Raw genomic sequence first — 13485 nt, forward strand, 5'->3', positions numbered from 1 at the left:
TTACCGAACATTTGAATGAGATGAAAAATATTATGATACCACTTGTTGGGAAAAAAATTTATATATACGAACAAATTCCCACAAGCAAATCAATGGAGTAATGCAAATGATAAATAATAATAAATAAATAAAAACACAAGAAATTTAACGTGGTTTCCTCAAATGTTGAGGTACGTCCACGGGGCATGGCAGTCCAAATCCACTATCACCAAATATATTGTACAAAGTGGATACAAAAGGCATAAGCCTTACAATTACACAAGAGTGTATAAATAAATGTAGTAAGATGAAAAAGCTTCACCAAATATTCAGAATAAAACTCCTAAAAGAACCAACCAAATTAACACATCCAGCAAAATACCAATATGTTATTAATAATAAACAGCTTGAGTTGCAGGAGTGACCGGTGGAGCTGTTGTAGAAAATGGAGAGGACGACTGGCGCTGATGCTGGCTGCATGCGGAGGGAGCTTGTATTGGAAAATCAGAGAGTGGAATGGCAGCAAGTAGGAAAAATGGAAATAAAGAAAAAAGGAGATGAAGGGGCCGCCACTGCGTGTGAGACCTTTTTGCTAAAGGTGAGTACTGCTTCCTTGAGAAGCCAACAACCATTAAAAAAAAAAAACACTTTCCAATTGATGGGCCCCACAAGGAGGGAAAACCCAACAAGATGAAACAGAATGTTGTTTCCTACGACAAAGAAAACACAATGCTCAACAATGGTTCCTCTGTCGCCGCACCCAAACAATTCCTAGACATGAGATCTTCGTCCACCGGCGGGGTCCTGAAGCCTTCTTCGCTCTAGCTGTGCATGCAATTTAACGAGCTCAATTCGAATTTTGGGTCCCAAATGAAAGAACCCATCAGTTCAGAAGACAAGAATTCTGTCAATGTTTAGGACTACTTTGATTTTGATTATGCACCTGCCTCCCCTTGGTCCACATTGTAAATTTCAGTTAAATTCGGTTAACTGAATTACCCGAAAAAGAAATTTGGTCGGGTTTGGTGAGGTGAGGTTCAACGGTTCGGTCGGTTCGACAGTATTTTTTAATCAAAAATTTCGATTAATTCGGTTAATTAACCAAATTTAGCCAAACCGACTGTTTGCTCACCCCTACTCTACATAACCTAAATCCTTGTAATATTTTACTAACTTAAGCGTCAAAAAGTAATTTTTGAACTAATACTTATTGTTATGACATATAACCATGTAAACAATGAATGCTTTGCATTAATTATTTTTTAATATCCCACTAGTTCAAGTTTGCAAGTCCCAATTTAGTTCTATGCTTTCTAAAAGAATTTTTGTAAATAAAAATTTTAGATTAGTCTTGCAAACTAAATTTCTCCATTTCTCTTTTTCTTAAGCCAAGGAAAAAATAAATTATTAATTCAAACTTCATATTTTTATTAGTGTATCATAAAGGACAACCAAGCAAATAAAGTATGAGACTTCATTATTTTTTTTAGGGTAAGGATAGTTGCACCCCATCCCCCCAAAACCTCTCCTCCAATTCCTAAGCCTCTAAGAGTGTCTCTCTCCTCCCAAGAAATGGGAAGAATTCTCTCAAGGAGGCTTCAATCCGGAATCTCCACAAATAAGAATAGGAGAGCCCAGAGAGCATCCTGATCGCGTGGCCTAATGGATAAGGCGCTCGCCTCCGGAGCGGGAGATTGTGGGTTCGAGTCCCATCGCGATCGTTTTAGATTTAGATTTACTTTTGGGGAATAAAATTGGCAGCTGAACGTTACCCTAACTGCTAACCCAGAGTATTGGTGATGCTTTCAGACAAAAATTCCGTTTTAACCACGCAACCTGCTCCTATCCGCATAATGCTGTTTTCTTAATTATATACATATAATTTAGTTGTATCAATTTATCCCTAAATTATATGATGGTATATGAAGAATTGAAGAATAAAGATCCAAAAGATTCATTTGTTGAAATTTATATTATTTTCATTTTGGATTTGTAATAGTAATATAGGAAATGTGTGTAATAATGAATACATATCATGCATGTAGGAATCAATAAGCTCAACCCTTGTGCTTACACGTAAAATTGTCTCCAAAATCACATATAATATCAGGAGAATTAATTGAATTAAAACGGGACTTAAAGGGCTAAAAAGAATAGGCTTCGGGTGACCAACCCTTGGTGTTCAAAACACCTCGGTCGATCGAACTGTTGAAAGGTCAAATAGTTGACCTGACTTCGGGTGATCGAACCAAAAAAGACTTCACAATGCTCGGTCAACCGAACTCTGACGTTTCACCAACTCGACAGCCCGAACTTTCAAGTTCAAAACTGCCTTGGGCTACCGAATGCTCAAGTTCGGTAAACCAAACTTGATACCGAGCGACCAAATCACGGACTTTTGGAAAATTGCCTAGGTTCAGCAAACCGTCCTCTTTCACGAGCATCCGAACTTCAAAAACGTACTTTTTCTCATGTGTCTATTCGGGCAACTGAACCACAGGTCAGGCGACTGAAAGTCTCGGGTTGCACAATTTTTTACCGCGATTAAGAGGGGTCAAACAGGGTTAATTTTCCTAAACATTTTAAAACAAATTTAATAATACCTTATGTATTCCCAACAGTTATAAAATTGGGCAAGTCTATATATATGGGCTTATTTGCTCTGATTAGTAGACAATTAGCACATTAATCTTAAGTAAAAAATCTTCTAAAATTTCCTAAGCCCTATTTCTTCATACTAACCTTGTACACTCATATACTACCATTCTTTTAAGAAATCAAGCCTTGTGAGTGTTTATTAATTGTTCTAGTATGCTAAAAACCCTCGTTGGTTTATTGCATATTTGTTTTTCGAATTGAGGGTTTAGTTAGGTTTTTCCACTGATTTTATTTAATAAATCTGTGTGTGGGAAAACCTTATAGCTAAGTGGGTCTTTGCATTATTATTGCAAGATACATTGTGCTTGTATTTTTATGTGTGCAAAAATATTTTTATAAGCCCATTTTTGAATATCTCTTTGTGCCTTGATATTGAGAAACTATTTTTGAGATATTCTGATTATTCTTGGTACAAATCTTTGAAATCCTAAACTGTGATTGAGATTTATATCTATACATAATTTCAAAGATTAGCTTGTAAATATACCTCTTGTGCTTAAATTTGAGATAAACATTTCTTGAGTGTTGATTGCACACATACACCATTGAGCTTATTGTTCTTACATTACTGATGTGCTTTGATTATTACTGGTGCAAATATGCTTGATTGAGAAACATAATATTTGTACGCAAATTGTATTGTGATTTTGTTGTATTCCAGGCGTGGCCTGAGGGGGCGGTAATCCAGCCCGAAAGGATTGGTTATAAAGGTTGAGGTTAACCTTGTGTTAATTGACCTAGTTGTATTTAGGTGCCGCTCCACCTGTTAAGTGAGCCTTAGTGTAATCCTTGTGCTTGTGAGCTACGGTAGGGACGTAGGCAGTTTGTCGAACTTCGATAACATATCTGGTGTTATCTCTCTTTACTACTTTATTGTGCATACTTAATTAATTTACTTGTGAAGTTTAATTTCTGTCGAATATATAAATTGATTTATATTATTCGTACTAGATTGACCTTAGGCTTGTGCAATACTGTTGCTAGTTGATTGACTTAGGGGATTAATTTTTAAAATACCAATTCACCCCCCCTCTTGGGATTACAGTAAAACTAACAATTGGTATCAGAGCCTAGTAGCTTAGACTTAATAGTTATTTTGAAAAAGATCTAGATGGCTCATAACACTGTAACCCCTTTCCCCGAGGGACCCTCTTTCACACATCCTCCGATTTTCAGTGGTGTCAATTACACCTTCTGAAAACAGAGGATGCACATCTATCTTCAGAATATTGATTGGAAGGTGTGGAGAGTTGTCTCTAAGGGAACCTATGTTCCTATGAAAACTGAAGGTGAAACTAGAGTTTCTAAGACTGAAGAGGAATATACTGATGATGATATGAAAGCTCTTAGTATAAATGCTACTGCCATGAATAATCTATATTGTGGTCTTGATGTTAATGAATTTAATAGAGTTATGACATGTTCTTCTGCTAAAGAAATATGGGATAAGTTAGAGGTTACCTATGAGGGTACTAGAGATGTAAAAGATAGTAGAATTGATATGTTAAACCAGTGAGTATTAAGCATTTAGGATGAACACTGGTGAGTCCATATAGAGTATGTACACTAGATTCACACACATGATTAATTCATTGCATGCATTAGGCAAGACTTATCCTACGTATGAGATTATTAGGAAAGTCCTTAGGGGTTTTCCTCTTATTTGGGAAGCAAAAGCTACGACCATATCTAAGGGTAGAGACCTTAAGACTATGTCACTAGATGAATTGATAGGTTCACTTATCACCTATGAGTTAACTATTAATGAGAGACTAAATGAGTACAATAGAATGAGAAAAGTGACTGCATTAAAAACGTCCACTAATACATCTAGTGAGTGCAGTGAACCTGAATTTGGAGATGACATGGTTATGCTCACTAGGAAGTTCAGCAGGTTCTTCAGGAAGAACAGTAGGCCATACATAAAGTTTAGAGATTTAGTATCTGAGAAGGGAGAGTCTACTAAAAGAAAATAAAAATCAAACGCTCACACGTGCTCCAATTGCAACAAAGTCAAACATTTCAAACCTGATTGCCCATTGCTGAAAAAGGAGTCTAAGAAAAAGAAGAAAGTCATGAAAGCAGGTACCTCATGGGATAGTCAAAACAACAGTGATTCAGATTCATATTGCAGCGACTCTGAGATTGCTAACTTGTGCTTGATGGCACAGGATGATGAGGTATTATTTTGTTGTTCCTTATCTTCATATTATTTTGATGACGATTGTGATTTTGATAGCATGCCTACTTTTAAAGAATTGCAATATGAATATATTCGTGTATCTAAATTGCTAAACAAAATAATCAAGGAGAATGATGTTTTGGAAAAGGAATGTGAAAATTACTCAAAACTGTTTGAAATTGCAAAGAACTCCCATGCCTCGATTCTTAAAGAAAAAGATTTGAAAATTGTCGAGTTTTATATATATATATATATATATATATATATATATATATATATATATATATAAAGTTATTATAATAATATATATAGGTAGGATTGCATAAAGCAATTTGTGAAGATTTCCAATTGAAATCTTCAATTTAGATTTCCGTTGGTAGGAGCTTCTCTCACGTCACTTTCTGTTTTTCTCCTTCGTCTTTCTTCTATCTCTTTTTTCTATTTCATCAGCCTAACGAGCGCCGATCGGAAAACGGAAGGTATTGTTAGATTCCTAACTCTACCACCGACATTTCTACTGGAACAGATTTGTTGTGGGAGCGGTGTAGGTACCATTCTTAGGGTAAGATAACTTTTTTTAATTTACTCAATTTCTCCTTAAATTTTCAACCAAATCAATGATCGGGTACTACCATGGGGTCCTAGTCGCGATCATCGTCATTTTGGTTGGAGTAAATTTTCAATTTAGGTTTTCTACACCCCACTACAAAGCAAGAGTGAGATTTGGGGAATTAAGTAAATTGGTTATATTTGAGGGTATAATTATTTATTTGGAATTTAAGGGCCTTGGAAATATTAAAATAGTATTTTATTTATGGTTGATTTAATTGAACTAGGGTTTCTGAACTAGTATCCGAGTGAGCGCCGTGGGCATCTGTGTGAGATTCCTATCGGTGTAGTTCAAGGATTTAGGTAAGGGGAAATTTTATATATTAAATCAGGTTTTTATAAATTAAATAAAAATGGACTATGTTATTATATGTATATGAGTTTTCATGTGGGTATAAAATGTCAATCATGTAAATTGTGTTTTCTCAACTTAGGGCTGCTTATTTAGTGATGTATATGTGAAAATGAACCAAAGAAAGTGAATAATATTTTTAGGATAACTATGTAAGAAATGAAAGATATATTTTCAGTATATGAACATTAAAAGTTGATCGACCCATTTTACAAAGAATGTATGAATTTTACTAATAAATTGTGTGACATGAGTAAATATAAATTTTATACAAATACATGTTATACGTATGAGATGCAGGTTATGTAAGGAATGCACTGAGGATAAAAATGTGATATGAATATGCTGCTTGTGTTTGTTAATGAAACCATGTATACAATGACAGCTAAAAAGAGCTGTAGACTAATTGATGACAGCTAAAAGAAGCTGTATTAGCAGATTTTAGGGCATTTTTATGTGGACTAACTGATATACAGCTAAAAGGAGCTGTAATACGAATGAATGAAATGAAATGGAAATGTAAATGAAATGAGTATAAAATGTGAAATGTGAACAATGTAAAATGTGAAAGGTTACGAAAAGTGAAATGCTATGCAATGTTAAAGATGAGAACATGAACGTATGTGAATTACTGAAATAACAGACAAAATAATGTATTATGATGTTATCAGTATCTATGCTAGTAGAACACGTTACGTTTGGGCGGGAAAAACACTTTGCCTGAGGGCTTGCTGAGAAAGGCGAGTGCACTAATAGTATCAGATGTGGTAGTAGACTGCATAACATGTTAGGGCAGAGGGAACTTACTTGTATGGGCGGGTAGACTTCCCTATCCTTGGGGCCTTCACTAGTATACCTTTGGATGAATTGCGTGAGTACGAGATTAATTTATCACCTGAGGGTTTACTAAGTAAGGTGAGTGCTCTGGTATACTTCAGTTGTGACCTTTGGGTTGCCTAAAGTATCAGAGCAGATGGGTGCTACTTGTATGGGTGGGTAATCACCCTTATCCTTAGGTAATCTCGTGGGTAAAATGTCTTGCATGTGTTTGATTAGGAACATGAAATGATTTTAGAATTTATGTTAATAGTTTGCCAATGATATTAATATGTGGATTATAAATCTCATGTTGGTTACACGTTGTTTTAATATATATTGTTTCTTTCCTTACTGAAATGTGTCTCACCCAATTACAAATTTATCCTTTTTAGGACCACCACATAAATGAGCTTAAAGAAGCTCGAGGTTGATAGCATTTTTGGGATTATAGAAAGAGAAAAGGGTATAAACATTTGATGATATTTTGGAATGTATATAAGTTATATTTTACATTTTATGTTTTAAAATCTTCTGAGATATGAATGGTTAAGGAACATACTGGTGTTTGTGAATACTGATTATTTTTGAAAATATATGTATATATATGATTATAGGTGATGAATGGTTATTATGGATTATGGATAGAAATAGTAAACTCTGGTGTATTGGTATGATTGAGGATCATGATTATGTTTTCCGCTGCGTACATGGTATTAATTTATGGATTTTCAGAATTTAATAAGGTATAACGCACCGGACCTGGTTTAAGGGTTCGGGGCGTTACACCCCTCCTGTGTCTTTTTAGAGGGTCTTGAGTGTATATGGAGTCTTATGGAGTTGGCCTCTTCGCTGCTCTGTTTCCCTATTGCTCCAGTTCTGCAGAGCTCCTGGCTCTCAATTTGCAAACCTCACCCTCCTAGAGGCCCTCAATTGAGCAGAGCTTCTCTTTCTCAAGTTTTTTTTTACTCTTCTGATTCCTGCAGAACCTCTCTGTATTCTAGATCTCTCTCCAATTCTGCAGGACTTCTCTTCTCTAATTCTTACTTTTAATCCTTGCAAGGTGTTGCTATGCTCTCTACCAGGGATCCCCCCTACAGTGGTGGGAGCCTTCCTATTTATAGGGAGGCTTTGGGATGATTCTGGCCCCAATTCTTCCTCCCGCGTGGATTATTCCACAAAATTCCCTACTAACAAACTGTCAGGGAATATCTCTTATTATGATTTTCTTTTTGATTTGTTGCTGACTAACTCTATCATTTCTTTCTTTCCCGCGCAGGTGGATTGGAAAACCCAGGTGGCAGCAGGGGACTTGCAGGCTTTTGGGGTTATCTCCAAGTGGCAAATTGGGATAGGAAGACTCAGTATCTCTTATTTCATTTTATTTTTGCATTTATCTTCCCTTCTATTAACTGATTTCGTCCTTTTTATCCTCCGTGCGCAGGTGACTGGAATAGTGCAAGGAGGCAATGGGAGGGCTTTGAGTGATGCTTCCAGATGGCTAGCAGGGTAGGTTGTTTTTTTTTTTTTTTTTTTTGCAGCCATTGTTTGTGCTCAGTAACTTGTGTATGTTACTTTCCTCTTTTGTTTGCTGTGTGCTCATCCAAATGTAACATTTCTCAGTCATTAAATACCAGTTGTGATGCATATTGATTTTGACTTCAGAATTGAACAACGATTTTGACTTCAGAGTTGACCCCAACAAAACAGTAAACATGACTTTTAATAACCAAATGGGACCTATTCTAAAATTAAGACCTAATTTCCAAATAGGTTAAGGCTTCGAATGGGAACTTAAAAGATTCAATTAACTGAACCTTGGGATTTTGACAATAAAATTAATACTTAAGGATGGGACCTAAATTTATTATGAAGAATACTGACTTAGGAATCAAAGAAACTCATTCAATTCATTACGAGGTCTTTGAACTAATTTCTGGGTTTGTAACTAAAATCTAAATTTATCAAAAGGAAAAATGGTTTTGAAATCAGCTAAATTAGAGACACTCTAACTAGACGGACTCAACCTTCGGGTTCCCAAGACTCAAACCTTAATACCTAAAAGGGGGAATTAATTTTGGAACCAAGGGATTCTATACAACCAAGATTAATTTTGCAACTAAAAAAGAGTTAATTAAAATTACCATAAACAGATCCTAACAAATGGCCTAAACCCTAAGATTTGGACTGAATATTTACAAGACTCAATTTTAAACCATTTTTATTTTTTATTTTTAGAGACTCGATTGAAATTAGAAGGACTCGACAAAAGGGTTAGGGTCTTAATTCCAAAACTCGAGGTCATTCGGGGCTCAAAGTCAATTTCTGTTTCATTGAGTTTCCTTGGGGTGACTTAGTTAAAATTGAGGTGTCGACACTCACTTTTCGCTACACCTGAGTGGTACAAATGCAACGCATTGCTCGTAAAGGATACTCCAACAAAATATTCTATAAGGATTCATATCACAGTAATCTAACAAATTTTACGCTGACTATTAGTTACCTAACACAACCCTCCTCCTTTACCTGAACTTGGAATCGATTGTGTGCGAAAAGATTAGGACATTAAGTGCATCACAGGTGGAGTTTATAATACTATAATACCCTTAATTAATTTCATAGATTTAAGTTATTTAATTTATGCATAATTTTAATTAAAATTGAAATTAATAACAAGTCATTTATTTTTATTTTATTTTTCTATTTTTCCATTATCATGTAGAATAAGACTTGTGGGGATGCAGGTCTTTGAAATATGATAATTAAAATAATTGTAAATTTTTATTTTTAGCTATAATATTTTTCACTTTATATTTTTTATTATTTTTCATTTTAATTATATTTTTTAAGAAAAAAATCATTAAACATTCTTTAAGGCTTTTACACAAACGTCTCCTAAAATTTTTAGAATCTCATAAACCACCCTTAATATTTCAAAAATCCCATTTTTTTTTTTTATGAAGAATCAAATCTGTAGAATTATTCAAACTTCTAAAAGGGCCACTAAAATTTTTAAAACGTTACAAAATAATTGTCTTTTTGTAAGCTTCTATAGCTAAAGAGCTCCGTGCCTCATTGTTTGTTCAACCAAGTTTTAACATGTTTTAGTTTCAAAAAATATTAAATAAGCAGATTACAGATTTTTGCTTCTTAATTTTTGTTCCTAATTTTAAATCTTCATTTAGACTTTTGCTGCCATAATTTTTGAAAATGATTCTGCCCCTTGGTTGTACAAAGGGAATTTTTAAACTTCTAAATGGAAAAACAGGAAACATAAATATTCCCCATTTTTTTTTTTACGAGACTCGTTATGAGGAAATTGAATCCAACGAACACCCCGTCTACGATTGATTACATAACAGCCAATGGCGTCTGAAAAATAGAATTACAGATCATCTCTTGAATAAGAAAATAGGCATAGGAGCCAATGGACGGTTCAACGCTTGGAACTTGCAGCAACTCCAATTCTCAACAGATAATCCAGAAGCAAAACCTTCAACAGCCTCAAATTCCTCCCTGGATGGTCAGGAGCAGAAGACAAAATCTCATTGAAAATGAAATTTGAAAATGATAACAACTGCATCAGTAATAACTAAAAATAAACAATATTAAATTGAGAAGAAAGGGTGAATGGACTCTCCTTTTACAGCCTCGTGCATCATCTGTTTTTGCTTTTGCCTTGGTTTTTATTTTTCTAGAATGGACAGAAAGAACCAACAAATAGCTTAACTGTAAGCTTTGCAAGCACAGCCTCAAACGCATTTCTTAGGCATATTAATCTGGGCAGCAGGGAAGAATAAGAAGAATGCCTAGGGAGTAGAAAGAAGAGAGGGAAAATTCAGATTGGGTTCATAATTGCAACTGCCAGTTTACACAACAACTACCCAGTATTTGCACATTATTGAAAAAAAAAAGAGTTAGCTCAACAAATCATGTTTAATACAGCATCCTAATTTCCTAAATCTAAATAAAAAATTTGTATGCCAGATAGGTGCCAAAATGGTGATGGTGATTCCCTATCATACTCCCCGACTCAAAAGGAAGGAACTCGAATTCGGAGAGCTGATTGCAAATACCACTCTTTCAACACCTAGAACCCTCCCAAAAATCATCAATACATGTAGCATCTAAAGCAGGCCGCACCTGCAAGAGCACTAGAAGACAAGGCATGAGGCAGGCAGGTGCCTTGATAAGATATCAAGTCTTCTACATTGAAAACAGGACTAACGCCCATATGACACAGCAAATCAAGCCAATATGGACAAAGTCCAAGTTTTCTAAGGATGGAAATTGGGCCACTGGCACAAGGATGGAGACTTTAAAAGGTAATTTTTTTGGTGTAGTTTTCTAGTCTAATGTGAACCATGATACTATCACATTCATATGTGAATAGATATATTCAGGGTCTTGCAAGTGCGGCATGTTATTTGACTTGATTGGGCTCAGCATTAGCACAAATCATACAATTCCAATCAGGAATTGCACGCTTCTAATAATAGTGACATCAGCAGCAAGTTTATGGTCCATATTACTCATGCAAAGTTTAGACATAACCTCAGCATGCAACTCATTGATGTGACAAAATAAAAAAGATTCTGTAGGCTTACAAATATTGGCATCTATCAGTGAAGGAACAATTTCAATGGTATACACTATACAGGGATTTTAGCTGAATACTAGCACAAAAGAACTCATACCTGTGGACCTATTCATAGAGTGGTTCTAAGCGAACTCAACAGTAGGCAGCACCAAGTCCCAATTGCCCTATTTTCACCCACTACACATCCAACAACATCATAAAAATTTGATTAAAAATGTTAGCCTCACCATTAGTTTGGGGATGAAAAGCAGAGAAAACATCAAATCACTCTCGCACATCTTCCACGGCATCTTCCAAAAGCAACTAAAAAATTGATGTCCCTCTCAAACAATATAAAACTTGACAAATCCTGAAGTTTGACAACCTCCCTGGAGAACAACTTAGTGACATGCAAGGCATCAGATGACATGTTACTACATGGGGTGAAATGAACCATTTTGAAGAACCAATGAACTAAAACAAAGATACAATCATGTCCTTGGGCTGTTTTTGAAACCCCAAGAACAAAATCTATACTCGTCTCCCTAAGGCATGTGTGGCAGAGGAAGAGGTACTGGTACATTGTTTCCTAGACTTGGCAAGCTAACAAGTATGGCACTAGGAGACTATCCTAGCCAGATCTCTCTTCAAAGAAAGCCAATAAAACCTATCCTCAACTATGACAATATCCATATCTCTACCTAAATGAATAAGTAACCCGCAGCAAAAAATTTTCAAACAAGGAAATCCCTGGAAGAACTGGGGAATGCAAAACCTACTATCCCTGAAAAGATAACAGTAATGGATGTTTTAGTCTACAAACCCTCTTCACTTCCTGATAAATGTGGTTGAAATACAGACAAGAAAAGTACTCATCCTTCTAAGTGTTCAAATATTATGACCATGACACTAACATTTAGAATTACTACAACCTTATTGAGGCCATCAACTACCTTATCTCACCTATGCCTACCCCACAGACATCACAAGTAACTTTGAAGACTACTAAAGCAACTTCAATTATTTTTGGCTTCATCTCTTGGAAAGCTAAAGGGTTAACTGAAAAGTCTGATGGGAGTCATAATAGAGCCAAAACCCCTCATGAATTTCCAGCACAAAATAGTTAATTCTTGAAAGCTACAAATTTAATAAATAATCCTAGACTTGGGCCACTCCCTAATTTTTCTAGTCTTATCAGCATCAGCTATACCTTGCACAGAAAAGCCAAAACCAAGAAAGAATGCACAATGTCGTAGAAAAATAACTTCTTGAGGTTAGCATATAATTGAACTTCACTCAATGTAACAACCTCATGAGCATGTACTCCTACCTAATCCAACAATATACTAGGATATCATCAAAATAGACCACTAGGAGCTTTCTATTGAATTGTTGCAAGACATAATTAATAAGCCTTATAAAGGTACTGGAGCATTATAAAATCCACAGGTGATGATCAGCCACTCTAATCTAGGGGTATCCACTGTGCAGATTAATTTTAGAATACCAACCACAGCCATCTAACATATCAAGCATGTCCTTAACTCTAATGGAAACCTATACTTCATGGTATCTTGTTTATCACTTTCCTATCTATGGATTCTATGCACATCCTCCAAGATCCATCTTTCTCAGGGGTCAAAAGAAATAACTAAGGGATGAGGGGTGTAACTGGTTCAATTTGGTTCAGCTCTGTCCAAAACTGATGATCAAACAAGTTCTTGACTTTTAAAAATTCATAGAAAGGGACAGAATTGAAAATCGACGTTTAAATAAAAACCCAACTGCATGGTTTGATTTGGATTTCAGAAGTTTAAACACATTATAAATTTTTAGCACAATTGTTTTAGTTGAACTAGGAGCTAAAAGATAAAGTCGTACCCGGGCTAATGCATAGCCCATATACCATCAACAGTTGCTTGGCTGAAGCACATGAAAGCATGAGTACAATAGGGTGCGGTGGGCTTTTACAAGATGGGGAAGGCTCCCCCCTTCTTCCTCTTGGTTGATGTCGGACAAAGAGCCTTGCTCCCACCAGCAGCAGGCAGCAAAGAGCAACCAGCAACAGCATGGTGCAGCAGCATACAGCAGCAGCCAGTACAGTGAGCACTGGGCAGGAGGAAAGGATCCCTCATTTGTCCCACATCAACAAGAAGCAAAGTGGGGAAGCCTTCCTTTCACTATAAAGCCCTACCCCACCCCACCCTTCTTTTATTACATCCTCTCCTACATCTATTAACGAAACATCTCCTATTGAAAATAAAATTATTAAATTTATAATGAATAAAAATCCAACATAATAACAAAAAT

The 13485-nt window shown here is 35.7% G+C and overlaps 1 protein-coding gene and 1 non-coding gene across 14 annotated transcripts in view; one reads left to right on the forward strand and one right to left on the reverse strand.

The window, feature by feature from the left end:
* The first annotated feature begins 1627 nt into the window (after window positions 1-1627).
* TRNAR-CCG (transfer RNA arginine (anticodon CCG)) lies at window positions 1628-1700 on the forward strand. Its single transcript has one exon. It is a non-coding gene; the product is annotated as a tRNA-Arg (tRNA).
* An 8153-nt stretch (window positions 1701-9853) lies between these two features.
* Window positions 9854-13485, reverse strand: part of LOC131143780 (uncharacterized) — a 48527-nt gene continuing 44895 nt past the window's right edge. For 3 of the 13 annotated variants that reach the window (XM_058092111.1, XM_058092110.1, XM_058092109.1), the window contains one exon: window positions 9854-10112. In XM_058092111.1, the coding sequence (XP_057948094.1) occupies window positions 9989-10112 (124 nt within the window). In that variant the 3' untranslated portion in view covers window positions 9854-9988. Of the gene's footprint in view, window positions 10406-11293; window positions 11374-13485 lie in introns of all 13 variants that reach the window. The other 10 variants (XR_009133673.1, XM_058092116.1, XM_058092113.1 and 7 more) reach the window with 9 other exon arrangements.

Source organism: Malania oleifera, chromosome 12 (assembly GCF_029873635.1).
Source record: "Malania oleifera isolate guangnan ecotype guangnan chromosome 12, ASM2987363v1, whole genome shotgun sequence".
NCBI lineage: Eukaryota > Viridiplantae > Streptophyta > Magnoliopsida > Santalales > Ximeniaceae > Malania > Malania oleifera.